The sequence below is a fragment of the Hydra vulgaris genome, chromosome 13 (assembly GCF_038396675.1).
Source record: "Hydra vulgaris chromosome 13, alternate assembly HydraT2T_AEP".
Taxonomy (NCBI): domain Eukaryota; kingdom Metazoa; phylum Cnidaria; class Hydrozoa; order Anthoathecata; family Hydridae; genus Hydra; species Hydra vulgaris.
Window position 1 is genome coordinate 41622501 of NC_088932.1, and position 19216 is coordinate 41641716.

The 19216-nt window shown below is 27.7% G+C and overlaps 1 protein-coding gene across 9 annotated transcripts in view; it reads left to right on the forward strand.

Annotated features, from left to right (window-relative positions):
• The window catches only part of LOC100197277 (amyloid-beta A4 precursor protein-binding family A member 2), a 58593-nt gene extending 41095 nt beyond the window's left edge, over positions 1-17498 (forward strand). For 5 of the 9 annotated variants that reach the window (XM_065816542.1, XM_065816548.1, XM_065816543.1 and 2 more), the window contains 6 exons: positions 2207-2422; positions 2695-2874; positions 5089-5301; positions 5821-5940; positions 11338-11478; positions 16511-16751. In XM_065816542.1, the coding sequence (XP_065672614.1) occupies positions 2207-2422; positions 2695-2874; positions 5089-5301; positions 5821-5940; positions 11338-11478; positions 16511-16582 (942 nt within the window). In that variant the 3' untranslated portion in view covers positions 16583-16751. Of the gene's footprint in view, positions 1-2206; positions 2423-2694; positions 2875-5088; positions 5302-5820; positions 5941-11337; positions 11479-16510 lie in introns of all 9 variants that reach the window. The other 4 variants (XM_065816546.1, XM_065816549.1, XM_065816550.1 and 1 more) reach the window with 1 other exon arrangement.
• The last annotated feature ends 1718 nt before the right edge of the window (positions 17499-19216 follow it).

Sequence of the window (19216 nt, forward strand, 5' to 3'; positions counted from 1 at the left end):
ATATGATTGTTGATGAGTATACTTATATAAAAGTATACTTATCATAAAAACATAGAGGTTATCTGTCTGTCTGTGTGGACATTTTTGTTTTCTGCGGTAAACTCGAAAACTATAATTTATTGCGTAAAAAGTAAAAAAAATGAACTTTTTTCTAATTCAATCAGTGGGTAATCTTGGCAAAAAAAAAATTTTTTTTAATAACTTATGAAGGAGTTATGGTTGTTTTAGTAAATAAAAAATGTTTTAAATAATTAAAAAAAAGGGCCATTGTACTTTTGTACCATTTCATTTCAACTTTGAAAAATATCAAATAAAATTGCGTGTATAACTACTGATTTTATATGCTATCCTACTAGTATATACATAGCATGGAAATTTTTTTTTTTTTTTTTAGATTATTCACCTCCCCAAGGCCCGAGGGGGGCCACTACAGTCGAGGAGGCTACTCTTTTTTTGTGTGTGTTTTTATTTTTTAGTTGTTACTCTTGGTGCAACCCTCTCTCAACTCTTTAACTCCGAAACACGAACCTTGCCGAGCAAGGCCGCTGCGCGGAGAAACTAAGTTGAGCACGGTACTTCCAGGGACGTGGTGAGATATAATAAAATAAAAAAAGTAAAAGGTTTTACTTTTTTATTTATAAAAGTTTTGTTTACTTTTTATTATGTAATAATATCTGTTAGTTTTCTGTTTAGTTTTATCTGAAGCTGTTTTTAACTTTTTTACTAAATTAAATACTCTTTCTTTTTGTCGTAGACAAAGTTATTTGCAGCATGTTTAGCTAAAAAAAATTTTTTTTTAAACTAACTCATTCATATTTTCTAATTCCATAATTTTATAACAAAACTAAACCAACAAATAGTTTTTTATAATTGTTCATCTTTTTTTTTACATGCTTTGATAATTCTATATCTTCAATTAGCTTTTGATTTTAAAAACAATCACAAGTGCTTTGCTTTTCTTTGATTCTTTGTTATTGCATTACGAAGAAACATGGCATTGATTTTCAATTACATGAAAAATCACTTTTCTAGTAATATGTCAAAGAAACCTTATGAAATATAATTGTCATTCATTGTCATACCAACTTGAAAAAAAAATTTGGGGCAATTTATAAAGAGACTGAGTGAATCATGTAATTTACAAAATGCCTAATTACTTCAGGCATTTTATAAATTATATGATTTATATTTTATTACAATCATAAGAGAAGTTGTTAAAAATTATTTGTTTAACAAAAGTTACCACTTATGTTTGTTTTTTTAGATTTTTTTAGATTAGAAATTGTTTATTAGTTAGATTTTATACCTTTAGTAATAACTTAAATGATAACTAAAGTTTATTAACTAAATTTTTTTTTGTATTTTTTAATGATTTTATTATTGCTGTTAGTATAGTAAGTTAGTAAAGTAACGTAGGATTTAGTTTAGCTTTTTTAATCAGTTTGATAATCAGTTTGATTTTTTTGATCAGGTTTCATAATTAGGTTTTGTGGTTTTCATAATCTCTTTTAATGATTTGCAGTGCACTGAATATTGGGCATGTTACTTTCAAATATTAACTGAATATTGAACTCCTTACTTTCACACATTAACACATATTGGGCTTGTTACTTGCACATATTAACTGAATATTGGGCTCGTTACTTGCACACATTAACTGAATATTGGGCATGTTACTTTCAAATATTAACTGAATATTAGGCTCGTTACTTGCACACATTAACTGAATATTGAACTCCTTACTTGCACACATTAACACATATTGGGCTTGTTACTTGCACATATTAACTGAATATTGGGCATGTTACTTGCACACATTAACTAAATATTGGGCTCATTGCACACATTAAAATGCCAGCTTTTTAACGTTTTCAAATTTTTTTTTGATTTTATAAAAGAGCACAGTTGTTTTTTGTTTTTTTTGTTGCTGTTTTTTGGTCTTGTTTTTGATTTTAGGTTGTTTAATAATATGGTCTGTATTTAGTCAATAATAATTTTTAAGTTGAAGTGAATTTACCATTATAATAATGAATTCAAGCTATGTGCATGTTTGTTTTTAAAGCAAAATGTAATGAAAGAACATTTTTTTTTTAATCTTATTAAATTTTTAAATATTATACTACTGCAACATGTCATATGTAAAATATAACAAAATAAAATCTGAAATATTTTTTATTGGTTTAAACATATGTGATTATATGTTTAGTTTGAAGATGTAATGATGGACCATGCGTTACGTACAATTTGTTTTATTTGTGACATGGGGAAGATTTTAGTTTTAATGGCACGCCGATTGACAAGTGAAAATTCTACAGACATTAGTTTTGAAGAGGGTCAATCATTGAACTTAGGAAATATAATTGGTGATCGTGAAAAAAAATCATCTAAAAATATATGTCATGTATTTAAGGGAGTAGAAGATGTAAGCATTATATATTAAACAAGCATAATTGTTTTGCATTACTATATAAATTTGAATTCTAATTTATAATTTGAATTTATTTGAATAATTTATTTTCACTCTGTTTATAATTTATATTTATAATAACTTAGTATTTATAATTATTGTTCATTGCAGTTTTATTATTTATATAATATCAGTCATATTTCATTAGTAGTTATATATTCATTTAATTATAATAAATTCAGTTTTTTGAAATTTCAAAAATTTATCTTTCTTTTGTATTAACAAAGACATCAACTATAGCAAAAGCAATTGGTCAAGCATTCAATATTGCATATAGACAATTCTTAAAAAGTTCAGGTATTGCACACGAGCTTGTTGAAGAAGCAGAATACTCTCATGTGCTAGAATCCCAAATAATAGTTGGTCAAGATCTTGAAAATCTCACAAATGAATCTGCTGTTAGGGAGGTGAGAAATAATACCATGCAAAAATTTTTAATGTTGTAATAAAATGCTGGTCTTGGTAAATTACTGATGTTTGTTTTTAATATGTTATTATTTTTCATTTGTTTGTTTTTAACTTTTAAAATTTTTATGAAAAGACCTTTTGATGGGTCAGGAATAAGCATCTTTAGACCAAGACAAGAGTTCTTTTTTAATGGAAAGATTAACAAAAAATTGATTAGATGTGTGGCCTCAGCTACATGATCAGTTTCTACTCTATATATATTAAGCTGTATTTGTTTTTATAGTAAAAACTAAAGGAGTCAATTATTTTGAAAATCAGTGCATTTTAATCTATAATATGCTTTTCTGCTTAAACTAAGCTCTATGTTATTTTAATATAATTAATTATTTTTTATTAATAATTTATGTTATGCATAATATAATTAATGTTAATTTATGTTATTGATAATATAATTGATTTTAATTTGTTCTAATGATACTAGTTATTTTAATATAGTTAATTGTTATTTTAATTATTTAATATTTTTTTTATTTTTTTTTTTATAAAATTTTTTTGAAAAATTGAAATAAAAATAAAAAAAGACTGCAAGCCTATGATAAATAAACTTTGACCTAAAATAGATGTAAGACTGTTCTAATTTGTTTTTAAAGTTGTTTCTCAAACTCTATGAGAATTTTTCAAGAGCTGTTAAATATAAAAGTAATGATATTGCCATGTTGCACTAACATGCATTGTATACCTATTAGTGCTTTTAGTATTGTTGAAGACACAAGAGTTCTTTGTTATGACTTTGAGTTAATTAACAGGAAAGAGGCAACTGCATGGCTTATTGCTTAAAATGTCAAGTACTATTTTTGATAGATTCAATTTCTCTTTAATAATTTCTTTTCATGATTATACAACATAAGAAACCATCAAATTGTTTTTGCCTCTGAGTAACTTGTGCTCAGTTTCTTCTCATTCTGCATTAGATGCTTTGACCATTTTATGATCTCATTAAACCCTTTATCTTTAGTTATCCTATTACAAATCTCTTTTGTGATTTTTTAATGATGTTCCTTGGACTGAAAATTTTCCTTCCTATTTAGGTTTATTATAGTCTCATGGATTCAGGCAGGTATGGAATTTATTATTCCTTTTTGTTGGTCAAGGTGCTTTGCACAATAATTTTCTCCTTCTTATGCAGCTGCTAGTTCCAATCATAAATATTTTTCACTTCATTCATTTGAAAAACTCTACTAAGAACAAATGTCTTATAATCAGTGGAAGAAATCAATACAAAAATGTATTTTCTAACTTTATGATTCATTATTTTATATGCTTTAGAGTTTGTTGTTCCTATTTTTAAAAAGTCTAAAGCTTGCTCTTCTAAATGCCATCCAATCATCCGATCAGTGTACTTATTATTATTCAATTTAAGTCTTTGATTAACAAACTACTAATAGTTTTTGTGTCTGACAACTTACCTTCTGACAATCAATTAAGGTATCAATTCTCTTATTGTACCATTAGTTTGTTAACTTTAATATCAGAAAAGTTCTATTGTGCATTAGATGGTAGTGTTGAGACTCGGGCTGTTGCTTCTGCTGCATTAAAAGTATTTCATCTAAATGGTATGGCATGCGTAAAGTGAAGTACAATATAAATGTGCTTTCTATTAATATAAATGTGCTTTCTATTAAGTATGAGTTAACTTAACATCGGAACCTTAAAACTAAGATTTATGTGTTTTGTTTAAAGAGTTAAGATTAAGTCTAACATGCTTTATTTGATAAAGTCTAACATCCTTTATTTGATAGAGTCAAACATGCTTTATTTGATCTAGAATAGACAACTCAAACCCTATTTACAACTGCTACACATTAACTTAAGATAAATTTTATAAATATTTTAAATTAAATGTTAAATTTAAATTAGTTACAAACTATTATATTTGCTCATTTCTTTTGGGTTTTTTTTTTTAAATCATTTTAATTAAACCATGTTAAAGCATAATAAACATGTTTAATAAAGAAATTTTTAATTGTTTATGCAATAACAATACAATTTTTTTTTATTTAGGTACAGGAACACAGTTATTTATTATACTATAATATTAAAAAATAATTAAATATTTTAAAAACTAGTTCAATAGTTACTAAGTGGAATTAAAAATAAATTTAGAATGTTTTTGCAAAGTTATTTTTACTCAATTTTTTTTTTTTTTTTGACAGGTAGTTGTTGTAAAGAAAGTTGGTGATCCCCTTGGTATTATGTTATTAGAATCAGGATGGGGATCAATGTTGCCAACTGTCTTTGTTGCGCATATAGCTAATTACTCTGCTACTGCTCAATGTCAGAAAATATCTGTTGGTGATCATATACTTGCTTGTGATGGAACAAGTTTAGTAGGGTTATCATTATCTGAATGCACTACCATTTTGAAGGTTTGTTTTGTAAAGCTGCTGTTGTTAATGAAATATTTATAAAAATTTAATAAACTTTAGCTAGACTGTATAATCCGGGGGTTATTCTAGACCCCTTTTTTTGGTGATATGTGTTATGGGTGAGTTTTGGGCACCATCGTTTTGAGTTTTTATCGTTTTAATAAAAAGCATTGCTATAAGACACCAATAATAAAAAACCTTATCAAGTTTATTTTTAAAAAAGTTGTTTTTTTGTATATTGTTTGTATTTTGTATAATTGTTTAAAATCTTTATAAAATTTCATTTTATTTGAAACCCAGTTTGATGAATTTTTAGAAAAACTTTTTACTAATATATGCAAAATAATATATTTCTATACATTTGTTTATAATTTATTTATAAAAAAAGAAAATAAAACATTTTTTGTAATCATAGAATTTCAGATATTTTCTTGCTCGATGGTAGAATATTATGTGCCTTTTATTATAAAAAAAGTTATTTTCTTTAATATTTAATTATTTTTTTCAATTGAATTTCAGAATTGTCGAAACAGTAATAAAGTAACATTTCGTGTTGTTACATGTCCTACAGTCGTGGATGTTGTTTTACTACGACCTGATGTTAAATATCAATTAGGATTCAGTGTTCAGGAAGGCACAGTAAGTAATATTGCTTCAAGTTTTATTTTAGAATTAATTACTTAAATCTTATTTAAGATAAGTTAATAAATGTTTAGAAGTGAATATGCATGTATTTGGCCATGCAGTATTCTCATGTGAAAGACATTCTTTTAATTTTATTTAAATTTGAGTTTAAAATCTGTTGGTTATAAGCCAAGTGTTTTATCACTATTCTACTATTGTACAATTGCCTTGGTGTCCTTTGCACCCTTACACCCCTTACAGACTTGTCAGTTGTCCACCAGTTATTGCAGGAGAAAGGTGCTGTTGTCATGATTGATAAACTAGTGTACTGTATAGTAAACTTGATGTTTTTTTATGGTGTTAATGTTTCAAAACTTTTGTTGCTTCTTAGTTGCACAAAAACAACTTTTGAACTAAAAAATCAATCAAACACATTAATGTTTGTTATAATTTAATTACTTTTTTGAAATTGGATAATGACTAAAATATTATGGTTAAACAGATTTATAATATTACTTACCCAAATTGAGTTCATTTTTATTTGTATTAGATTTATCATGACCATATTTTCAACAAAGTAGGGAGAGAAGGGGCAGCTTTGAACACTATTTAAACTTTTTTATTTTTACAACAAATTAATAAGTATGTAGTATATCTAATTATTTAAAAAAAAAATTTTTTTAAATAATTAGATATACACTACATAGATATTTTCATTGTCACTTATTATATCGTTTTAGCAATTTAATTTTTGATAATAATTTTTTTAGCTAAGCCACTGCTTTGAGAGCTTTTTATTTTGGCCAGGGTTTAAGTTTTTTTTTAGCTTTGTTTTTCTGATGGCATATTCATTTTCTGAATTTTGTTGGTTATGCAAGAAACCATAAATTCATAATAGTGCGCCACCACATATGTGATAATGCAGTTATCTTGGGATTTTTTGGATCAGAATTAGGGTTAAATTTCACATACATAATTTTTCTTGTTAATTCCATAGTTAAAAAAACAAAATTAGTTACCAAGAATGAGGTCAAAAAAAGATATAGAACTACTCTCTAATAGACATTTATTTGCTAAATGCATAAGTTGTCAGATGTCCGACTTTTACGAAGGAGAATATAGTGCCCAACCGATAAAAGTATATTTTTAAACTGTGTTCTCCTTCGTAAAAGTTGGATATCTGGCAACCCTATTAATGCATCAGATTTGCTTAGTAAAAAAATCAACTTAAATTACTTTCTTATTAGTTCGGCTTTGAGCAGTTTTGTTTAAGTTTTTAATGTTTAATGTTTTGAAATAAAAAGTTTTACTTAAAAAATTTTAAAGTCTCTTTAAAATAAGGATCAAAGGTACCCCATTCATTTTTTCAAAACTGCCTCAATGGCGTTTTGAAAAGTAAATGCTTAGGAGAAAAAATGTTTTTTAAAAACTTTTTGCTTCATTGTTAACAGTATGGATTATTCTATATAATAAATAACACAATGTTTGCCACTAGTGAAAAATGGAGTCATGAAAGTCTTAACTGTTTTTTTTAAAATGTTTAAAAGTTGTACTTATAATTTTTGTTTAAATAATTTTAAATAAAAGCAAACCAATTATTTAAGTTGTCCATTTATTTAAGTTGTCCAATGGTTTAAGTTGTCCATTTTATCTCAAATTTCAGCCAAGTGACAGCTGTGAGGATAAGTGTTGTCTTCACAATGTCTTTATATTTAATTTAGATATATGCACACTTCATAAACACATTTTTTCAAAACTGCTCCAGTTCAGAGCTGCCCCCTTTTCCCCTAACATGTGATTCCAAAAAATCTGGACAAACTTCCCGCCTTTTTTTCTCCGCGTAAATTTATCGATTTTGATTGGCTCGCACGCCATTTTGTAGAGAATTAAATTCTCTACAAAACTTTTATACTGAGCAACAAATTTAAAATGATGAAAAAAGTTATTTTAAAACAAGATGACGTAAGAAAGCGAGTGTACAAGTTTATTGAAATTAACCCAGAACTTTCCAAAAACGCCATTGTAAAACATTTTATGATGGAAAGTATTCCAAGATCTACGCTCTACAATATTCTAAAACGAAAAGACATCAACATATTACCCGAATGAAAAGTTGGAAGCGGAAGGAAAGCAGTTAAGATGAAAAAAAAGGAAGATCAAACAATTGGAAAAAAAATCGACCATCAACATGGAATCAGTCAACGTTCTCTTGCTAAAAAATTCAATGTCAATCAATCATACATATGCAAAACGATAAAGCAGAAGACAATTATTCATTATTATAAAAAAATTAAGGCTCCAAAAAGAACTCCTGAACAACAATCTCTTGTTTGTCCAAAGTGCTCTAAATTGGTTGAAATTTTTCGAAAAAAACAGGTGATCATTGACGATGAATCATATTTTGGGTTAAGTACTTGTAATTTCAGGAAACAGTGGGTTTTATTCATCAGGTGTTACTATGACACCAAATGATGTTGAATTAAAAAGAAAATCAAAATTTGAACAAAAAATATTGGTTTGGGTTGCAATTTCTCCAAAGGCATTGTCAAAGCATTATGTTGCACCTTCCGGTCAAGCTGTCAATGAAAATGTGTACATAGACAAGTGTTTAAGATCATGTTTGCTCCCATTTATAGAGACTGTTCATAAAGATGATGAAATAGTTTTTTGGCCTGACCTTGCATCATCTCACTACTCAAAAAAAGTTCAAGAATTTTTGAGGTCCAAAAATGTCCAATATGTGCCCAGAAGTCAAAATATTGCAAACATACCAGAATTGCGACCTATTGAAGATTTTTGGAATGAAATCAAGAGAGCAGTATATGCTCTATATGTTGGGAAGCTAAAAATTTGATCCAACTGAGGAATCGTATCAACTACTGCTTCAAACATGTCGACATTGAGCGTGTACATCGACTTGGTAAAGAGAGTTTTACAAGAGTTGATACAGTTCGCAGACAAGGAATGGAAAAGGAAGAGCTTGCAGAAACATTGTGAGTTAATCAATTAACAGCTTCTAGGCACTTGAAGCAACTGGGAATGATTCAAAACTGAGGAAATTGGGTGTCATATGAGTTGAAACTGAGGAATATTGAAAAACGGTTTTTTTACCTGCAAACTGCTGCTTGTGCGACAAAAAAGGAAAGGTTTTCTGCATCGAATCATTACTGGTGATGAAAAGTGGATACATTACTACAATCCTAAATGCATAAAAGCATGGGTCAACCCAGCAAGCAATCAACATCAACAATGAAATCAAATATTCATGGTTCCAAGCTAATGTTCTGTATCCAGTAGGACCTGCTTGGAATAATATATTATGACCTGCTTAAACCAAACAAGATGGTTACAGGAGATCATTACCAATGACAATTGATCAAACTGAGCCAAGCATTAAAGCATAAAAGACTGAAATATGCCAAAAGACATAATAAGGTTATTATTCAACATGACAACGCACAACCCCATGTTCCAAATGCTGTAAAAAACTACCTGGAGAACCTCAAAAAGTGCCTGGAAAAAAACTACCTGGAGAACCTCAAAAGTCCTACCTCACCCTCCGTATCACCCTCTGATTACCATTTTTTCCAGTTGTTGACACTTGACCAGACTTAGCAGTGATTTTCTTATGACGATACCAAAAAATGGGTCGCTAATTGGATTGCCTCAGAAAACCAAAACTTTTTTCAGTCTGGAATTCACATCCTACCTGAAAGATGGTAGAAGGTCGTAGATGCCGATGGACAGTATTTTGAATCTGAGTCTGAATTCTGAGTCTGTTAGTCTTTTCAAACTAAACTGGATTTTTACAAAAAAATAATAATTTTCAATGCATACTCCCAATACAATTGAAAGTATACACTAAATGTTAAAAATAGTATATATTAGATATTTTAATATGTACTAAAAAGTATATACTGCAGCACATACTAAATAGTTTATCACAATTTTATCTACTTATATTATGCAGTTGAAATAAATGTTGTCAGGCTTGGTCGGGAAGCGGGTGCAATCGCACTCTTCCTGACTATGCATATAATATTTAGTTGTGACAACTTGACCATAGCTTTTTAAATGTTTAGAGAACATTCAAATTTATGTATGTTTCCATGTATGTCCAAAAAATTAAGTTTCAACACACTAAAAAAATAAACTTTGTAACACTAATTTTTTGTAATCAAATATTTTTATATTAACAAAACGCTTTTAAACAAAGTGGCGATTTACTTTTATTGATTGTTTGTTAACCATCAACATTGGTTAATAAACAATCAAAACAGTTTAAAAGAATTTTTTAATTTTTTTATAAATTATATAAAATGAGTAAGATTTATTAAAAGTTATATAAATTTTGTAAATTATATAAATATTGATAAATATAGATAATTTTTTATTATTGAAATGTAAATCTTTTAAAACAATTTAATTGATTTTATAAAAAAAAGACCTTCAACAACAACTGTTTTTAATGAAATTTAAAAAATAGTTTTCACTAAACTTGATAAAACTAATAACTCAAAAAACACACAGGAACTTAAAAATTTTTTTTTAACAAAGACCAATAAGTTTTTGAATGTGCTTTTTGTTTAAGCATGAGCTTAAAACAAAAAGCACATTGAGCTTATTAAATTATGATAATGCATGTGTAATCTTTTACGTAAATATGCATTTCCATAAATTTATACCTGTAAAACATTGACAAATTTTGTATCCATCTTTATCCCAGAGATTGCTTCCATGATGTAATAAATTGTCCTTTTTTTTTACACCACAAATAGACATTCATGAATATTTTATATACTAATAATCTAAAATTTAGAACTTTTTAGGTTAATTTAAAAATCTATATAAAAATTGGTATAAGGTTGAAATAAAAATTCCATTTTTTAGTTGAATAAAAAAAAAATTCCAACTTATGTTACAACATTATTCCTTATATTATATATTGTAATATAAATATAATAATTAAATATAATACATATATTAAATACAATAGTTGTATTCAATTAACATGTTTTAATTATTATTTTCCAACTAAATGTTTCTTGCAATAAAAAATATTTTATAACTTTTAAGGAAATAAATTCCAAAGCATTTTAACATAATCATAATTATTTCTATAAAGGTTTACGCAAAAGAGCTATATTGGTGACCGCACTACAGACAAAAATCATTTTTAAATTTGCTCACTTACACATTTGTTTTAGTTTTAAGCTAAATGCCCTCATGTTACTATTTAGACAGGCTTATTTTTTTTATTTATATAATAATTTTTATATTTATTTATATATTAATATTTTTAGCCCTCATTTTACCAATTTGTGGTTACATTTTGGCTAAAAAGTGACATAAGTTACTTTGACTAAAAAAATTCATTTTATATTTTAATTAAAATACTTGTTTTATTTACAGATTTGCAGTATGTTGCGTGGTGGTATAGCTGAAAGAGCAGGAGTACGTGTTGGTCATCGTATTATAGAGATTAATGGAGATAGTGTTGTTGCAAAGTCTCATCAATATATTGTAGATATACTTGCTTACACAATTGGATCAGTAAGTTTCTATATAATTTAAAGTTTAGTCCTTCATAGTAATGCATTAAAAAAATATTGAAATTATAGTAATATTGTGATAAACACAATAAAGAAATTTTTTTTTCTTAATCTAATAAAAAGAATTAATTCTATTTAAAGATAAAAAAATCTTCCATTTTCTTTGATTTTATAAAGGAAGAAACATTTCTGATTCTGTTAAGGAGAAAAAATCATTTATTTTCTTTCGTTGATTCCATATATAACAACTTTGATTCCATATAGAACAACTTTAAATTTTAATAATACCTCAATAATTGTTTGAAGCAAATGTTATTATAAATTTTCAATGTTATTATTTTAGATAATGCTTTTAGAATTATTATTATTATTTATTTATTTTTTTTATTACATTTTATTTGTATTTGCTTAATTTGTATTTTTATCTAATTTAACTGGAAGTGATTTCTCTTTATTAGTTCTATTAATGTTAGAAGTGATTTCTCTTTATTTGTTTTATTAATGTTGGAAGTGATTTCTCTTTATTTGTTTTATTAATGTTAGAAGTGACTTCTCTTTATTTGTTCTATTAATGTTAAAAGTGATATTTCTTTATTTGTTTTATTATTATTGTTGGAAGTGATTTCTCTTTATTAGTCTCACTAGTTGTTTTTTTTAAACATCTTCAATTCCAGCAAGGCTGCAAGCAACCACTAATAGAGTTGGAAGTTACTGGAAGAGAAAATATGAAGCTTATAAAGCATGATAACAGTTAATAGACGACTTAAATGATTGCAAGTTAAAAGAATCAGGAAAACAAGATAAAGGGAGCGAATTCCAAAGAACTGATGTTACGGTAAAAAAACTAGATAAAAAAGAATTTTTGGAGCACATAGGAACAGTCTCTGTAAAAGGATGAGACTTGATTGAATAACAAGTAACACAAGAATAATTTTTAGTAGATAGTACAAGAAGCTTGCTCTTTAGAGGGAATGATAATGGTTGAAGGTTGGCTGCAAGAGCGGGTCCAACAATGTTAACAATGCATTTTTGCGCCTTGTCAAAAAAGAAAGAGCATTATTGGAAAATCTGCTCAAGATTTGAGACAGTATTCCATACAAGCATAGGTTAGAGATTAATAGAGATAAAGAATAGAATCCATAGTAAGAAAGTAGCAGGCACAATAAAGGGGTGCAACTATAGCAGATGCTAGTTTTGCAATGAATTTGATATATGGTTTCCAAGAAAAATTGTAAGTAAGAGTTAATTCTAGAAGATGAAGGGTAGATGACTCATCGAGTGCATATCATTCATAAACATAGGAAGATCTAGATTATTGCGATAACGGTTAGCTGAAAAAAATTGAGTTTTATCTGAGTTAAAGTTCATCAAGCAATGCCACCTTAGATATGAGAATTTCTGGGAGATAGTTAATGTAAATTTAAAAAAGTATAGGACCAAGGATAGAACCTTGAGGAACCCTTGAAGTTACAGGAAATGAATAAGACTGCTATCGATTTATACTACGATTGGTAAGGAAGGATTCAATAATCTTAAAGATGTTACCTGATACACCGTAATAAGAGTGCTTACCTATCAATATCTATCTAATGCACAATAAAACCTCTTGGTTATTATCATTAACAAATCAGCAGTAAAGAAGTAGCAGTAAAGAAACAGAAAATCAGTAGCAATATTGATGATTGAAAAGTGAATAATTAGATTAAAGATTAGAGACTAAGTGTTTGTTAATTAAAGACGCAAAAACCTTGCTTATGATAAAAAAAAAATCATGGGATGGTAGTTAGATGAGTCAGATTGCTCTCCAAAATTGAAAATAGAGATAACGGATGCTGTTTTCCACCAAGCTTGAAAACAAGACACTGATAAGCACTTGTTAAATAGTTTTGAAAGTTTATACGATAGCTCTGGAAAACACTTCTGCAAGACTATAACAGGTATGTTGTTCAGACCACAAGCCATAGAAGATTCTAAGCAGAAAAATCACTTTAAATACAGAAGCTGAAGGGATACGAATCTTAAGCAATGGATCAACCTGTCTGTCAGCTATATCAGGTAGAATTTTATTAGCGGATGAAAAGTTCTTAGCTAATAATTCATCTTTGTCTTTATGCCATATGCCAGCCTGATTCCAAGAAGTTACATAAGAAGCACATTTATCAGCAGGACAAAAGATTTCTACCCAAGGGCCATCATGAAGAAAATCATAGAAAGAGTCCAAGTCAATTTTAAGGTAGTTGTAAGAGGTATGATGATAGGAGGGTTCTGATGATAAAGAACAATGAGATATTAGTTTTACAGAGATCAAACAGTGAAGTTCAGAAGCACCAAAGGGTAAATGTGGAAAAACTGAGTACTGACTAGGATTAGAAACAAGACATAAGTCAGAAAGAGAAGGTAAATGATTTGGATTGTCTGGAAAGCAAGTTGGAAAGTTGACTATTTGTGTGTTTTTTATTTTTATAATTTACCTCCCAAGGCCGAGAAGGCCACTACAGATGAAGAGGCTACTTGTGGTTATAACCCTCTCTCAACTCTATACCTCCGAAACACGAACCTTGACGAACAAGGACGCTGCGCGGCGAAAGAAGTTGAGTGCGGTACTACCAGGGGCGTGGTGGGAATTGAACTCGGAAACTCTTGCTTATGTAGCAAGCGCTCTACCACTACACCACTACCGCATTTAGAAATTGAGAAAGCCAAAAGTTGTGGGTCTTAACACCTTCAGAGTCACTGACACTATAGCCAAGCCATTCAGTGTGATGAGCATTAAAGTCACCAATAACAACAATATTAGCTGAAGGATAAAGAGAAAGGACTTGGTCATTTTGATCAGAAATAACATTAAAAAGAGTGCAGTCTTGAGATATAAAGAGAACGATATTGAACAAAAAGAAAAGTGGTAGAGTGAAGCGGTGCTAAACGTAAGCTCTTAAAAGAAATATTAGAAGTGATTTCTTTATATTAGTTTTTTTAAAGTTAGAAGTGATTTCTCATTTTTAGTTTTATTAATGATAGAAGTGATTTCTCTTTATTAGTTTTTCTAATGTTAGAAGTAAAATTTTTTGTTAGTTTCACAATTGTTAGGAACTTTAGTGATTTGAAGTCATTTAACACTGAATGTTCAGCAAGAATTTTAAAAACCTTGAAGCATTTTAAAAACTAGTTAGATATAAATAGTTAGATATAAATAGTTAGATATAAATAAATAGTTATGGTGATGTCAATATATATATATATATATATATATATATATATATATATATATATATATATATATATATATATATATATATATATATATATATATATATATGTATATATATATATATATATATATATATATATATATATATATATTTATATTTATTTATGTATATATATATTTATATATATATATATATATGTATATATTTATATATATATATATATATTTATATATGTATATATTTATATTTATATATATATATATATATATATATATATATATATATATATATATAGAGAGAGAGAGAGAGAGAGAGAGAGAAATAGATATGGGAATTAATGTGAACATGGGTTTGCAAAACAAAAAAATACGTTTTATTATAAAAAGAACAAATAAACACATTTTATTATAAAAATCTTAATATATTTATTCAATAATGCGTGTGTCCACCCTTATTTTTTATTACTTCGGATGTTCTTCTTGGCATGGACTCTATTTCTTTTACAGTTTTCTTTGGTTTTCTCGTCTTGAAACCACACCTGAACCACTGCCTCTATCATGCTTCTTAAAAAAGAGAGATGTTTGCATATAGCCCACAAATTTTTAATTGGATTAAGGTCAGGTGAATTTCCTGGCCAATCCAATAGTCCTATGATATTTCCTTGGAAGTACTTTATCATTTTCTTAGACCTATGGCAAGACGCAGAAATTGATGGAACCACGCCTCACCACTAGCATTTCCTTTTTTCAATTGTAGGTTTAGTTTTTTATCTAGTAAAGTCCTTATATTTTTCAGAATTCATCATTCCTTCAATGGGAATCAGTGATCCCGAGACATAGTGTGAAAAACATCCTATAACATTACTTTTTAAGGATATTTTACAGTTTGTTCAATGTGAGCAGCTCTTAATTTTTTATCGCCGCTCTTTCTTACCTTTTGTGATCACTGTCCTTGGACTATAAAGTGTGTCTCGTCGGAAAACAAATTTTTTTTTCCATTTATCTACTGTCCTATTAGCGTATATTTTGCCCAAGTATAGCTCTTCTTCTTCATATTTTCCGTCAATAACTGTTTTCTAACTGCTTTTCTTCCAGACTCAAGAAACCTTTTCTCAGTTTTGTGGAGTGATATTCATCATAAAAAAAACTAATAACTTAGCAGAAAATGTTTTACAAAATACGGTCATAGCTAGGAATTGCTTTAGAAAAACTCAAAATTCACTTTAAATGAATGAAACACAACCAAACGATAGCTAATAATCCACACAACTGAACAAAAATTATATTAGAGAGGGGGGGGGGGCAATGCTGTATTAAGGGGCCCCGAAATAGTTTTAAGGCCCTTTTTTTTTAAGTCATTTTTTCAGTCAATTTTTTCAAAGTTATTTATTTGTAAAATTATTTGAAGGAGGGGGAGGGGTAAATGCCCCTACTGCCCCCCTCCTCCTCCGGTTGCTACGGGCCTGGCCGTTAAATCCAAGAATTTTTTTTTGTACATGTTCACATTAAATCACACACACACACACACACACACACACACACACACACACACATATATATATATATATATATATATATATATATATATATATATATATATATATATATATATATATATATATATATATATATGTATATGTGTGTGTGTGTGTGTGTGTGTGTGTGTGTGTGTGTGTGTGTGTGTGTGTGTGTGTGTGTGTGTGTGTGTGTGTGTGTGTGTGTGTATGTATATATAATGTTTAATAATAGTGTTTTTATAGAGAGAGAGAGAAAAAGATTTATTTTTATTTATAAAAAGATACACAAATGTATATATATTTTTCAGATAAGCATGAAGACTATGCCTATAGCTTTGTACAGACTTATGGTAGGAGAAGAGTTGCCGCAACACGTTTGATTAAGTCATAGCTTGTGCTATGTAGTTATTGACCGGGTAAAATCTTACATATCAATGACATGGCAATAAATCTATTTTAATCTCTTGTCGAATATTTTTCTAATAATGTTGGCTTTAAGGTGGTTACGAAAATAATTTCCATCCTGAAATTATGATGGACAATTATAAATAGAAATAACAATGATGATGAACAATATCAATCTATATCAAAAATAAAAAAATACTTCAATTCATATTTTAATCACGTTTTTTACTTAAGCTTACTTAAGCCTACTGCCTGCTTTTAAGGTGTTATTATTTTCCAATAATAACGTAAGTCTTTTCCCTAATGATTTTTTTTTTTAATATTCTAGTTGTTTCTTGCCTATTTATTCATAATTTTGCTGCGTGCAAACAACGACTTTTAATAATAAATTTTTTAGTTATAAGACATTTAAATATTTATAAAAGCTAAATTAAAATAATGCATATATTACAAGTTTACATTAGAAATATATCACGTGAAAAAGCGTTAAACTTTGCTTATGAGTATATATTTGAACACAAAAAAATGTAACCACCTTAAAAGAATTTGTTTGTTGCTGTTCTATTTTATATATTTTTATTCTTTTTTATTTAAAAAAAGTTTTTTTTTTATGTTTAGTTTTGAACATATTGTTTTATATGCAAATATAAGCTGAATTTTTTTTTTTAATAATTTTTTTTATATTCTTATAACCATGACGTTACTGTTTTTAATCATTTTATAAATGCTGGAGATTCATGCTATCAATATCGTTCATGGTTTTCAATATCGTAAAATTCTATTTTGTTTTTAATGATTATACCTATATTTGTTTAACAGAATGTATTTATCAAATGTTTATTTAAATTTTTTTCTGTAACTTTAATTTATAGTTAAAAAAAAATCTTTTTAGTTTGCATTTTTACTTAATTTACTAAGTTCTAAGTAGGTTTAATTAGATACCTGAGAAAATTTACAAAGTTTTAAGTAGGTTTAATTAGATACCTAAGTTCTAAGTAGGTTTAATTAGATACCTGAGAAAATTTACTATTTTGTTTACTTCTGTTAAGGCTGACAAGTCAGGTTAGAATTAGATTTCTATATGACCATGGGAAAAGGATAGGCTATAAATGAAACGGCCATCTTTGATCTGCCATTTTAAATATTCCTATTAAATATTCCTAAATAATCATTATGTCTGGTAATTTAGTACTCTAGCGTTTCTATATAAATGTGTCTATAAACGTGTTGGTTAAATTGACTTTTATAAATGCTAAACACACCTACTTCATTAGACACCGACACCACACTAACATTCTCACTGCCGTCTTGCTACTTTGATGCAATTAACCAATTTCTATATTTTTGAGATTTATTAAAAATAGCTGGTTTATGGACAGAGTTTATGGAAAGAGCATTAAAGGTATTAGTATTTTGAATCACTCAAAATATCATTAACTTTTTAATAGTTTTTATCAAAGTAACCTTCAAGATTCAGACTATTAACAATGACGTCACTGACTTGTAAGTCACTGTAAGATCACCTCTTCGACTATACATTCAGATCCAAACAATTATTTATGGAATAACAAAATGTCTCAGAGTGTTTTTTGTAGAGAGTGAATTTTGTAGACCAACTATGCTGGAGTATTTAAAAAAAAAAAAAAAGAGTTTATAAATTTAAACATTGAATAAGGAGTTCTCAATTTATATCCTATTAAAATATATTTTTAAGACATAAGTATGTTTCGATTGACTATGGTTTTGTCCTTTTCTGTGATTAGTAGAATAATCTTTTTGTTATGGACATTTTAATGTATTGTCGTCCAATTTGTCTCGTTTTGTATGATGAGCAATCTAAACATCTAAAAGAAATTTTTTTTAGATTGGGAGGTATTGATTATGCCATTTCACAATTACATACTTAGTTTATAAAAAAGGTTTCAATAGATCAATATTTAGAGAGAATAAAATTGATACACGATTGTATGTTGGTGAACTTAGTTTGAGTGCGATGAACCATGAGCTAATAGATCACGACAAATAACACCGGAAATTCATAGCAAATATAAATTTATAGAAATAGCAAATATATATAATTTATAACAAAAACAGTAAACTTTATCAGTACTCAATGTAGTTAATGTACTTTTCAAGAAATTGCCGTCAGTCGGTTTAAACAATCAAGATATTTCCGTAAAATATCTGGTTTGCAAGATAAACAATTAGATTTTTAAAGGGAAAAACCTAAAGATCTTGCTGCGGACTACAAGCAATCTTTTAAATTTTATTTAAAATGTAACATGCCTATCAATATTTGTTATATAATTTAATATAGTATAGTTGCGATATATTATGGAATTTTAGTTTAGTATCTAATTTTTAGTTTTAGTTTTAGTATCTAGTTTAGTATCTAATTTAGTTTAGTATCTAATTTTAGTTTAAATTTCCAGATCTGTGAAATCTCAAGTTCATGAATGCTATTATAACTTTTTTTTTACGAGAATCTAAAAGAAGGATCTAAGGAAAAGAAGAATCTGAGAAATAAGTTTTCACACTTTTATCAGTTATTTTAAGCAAATTACTTCGAGCGCTATCTTTGATTTCAAGGATATCTTTTGTAGTTTCCG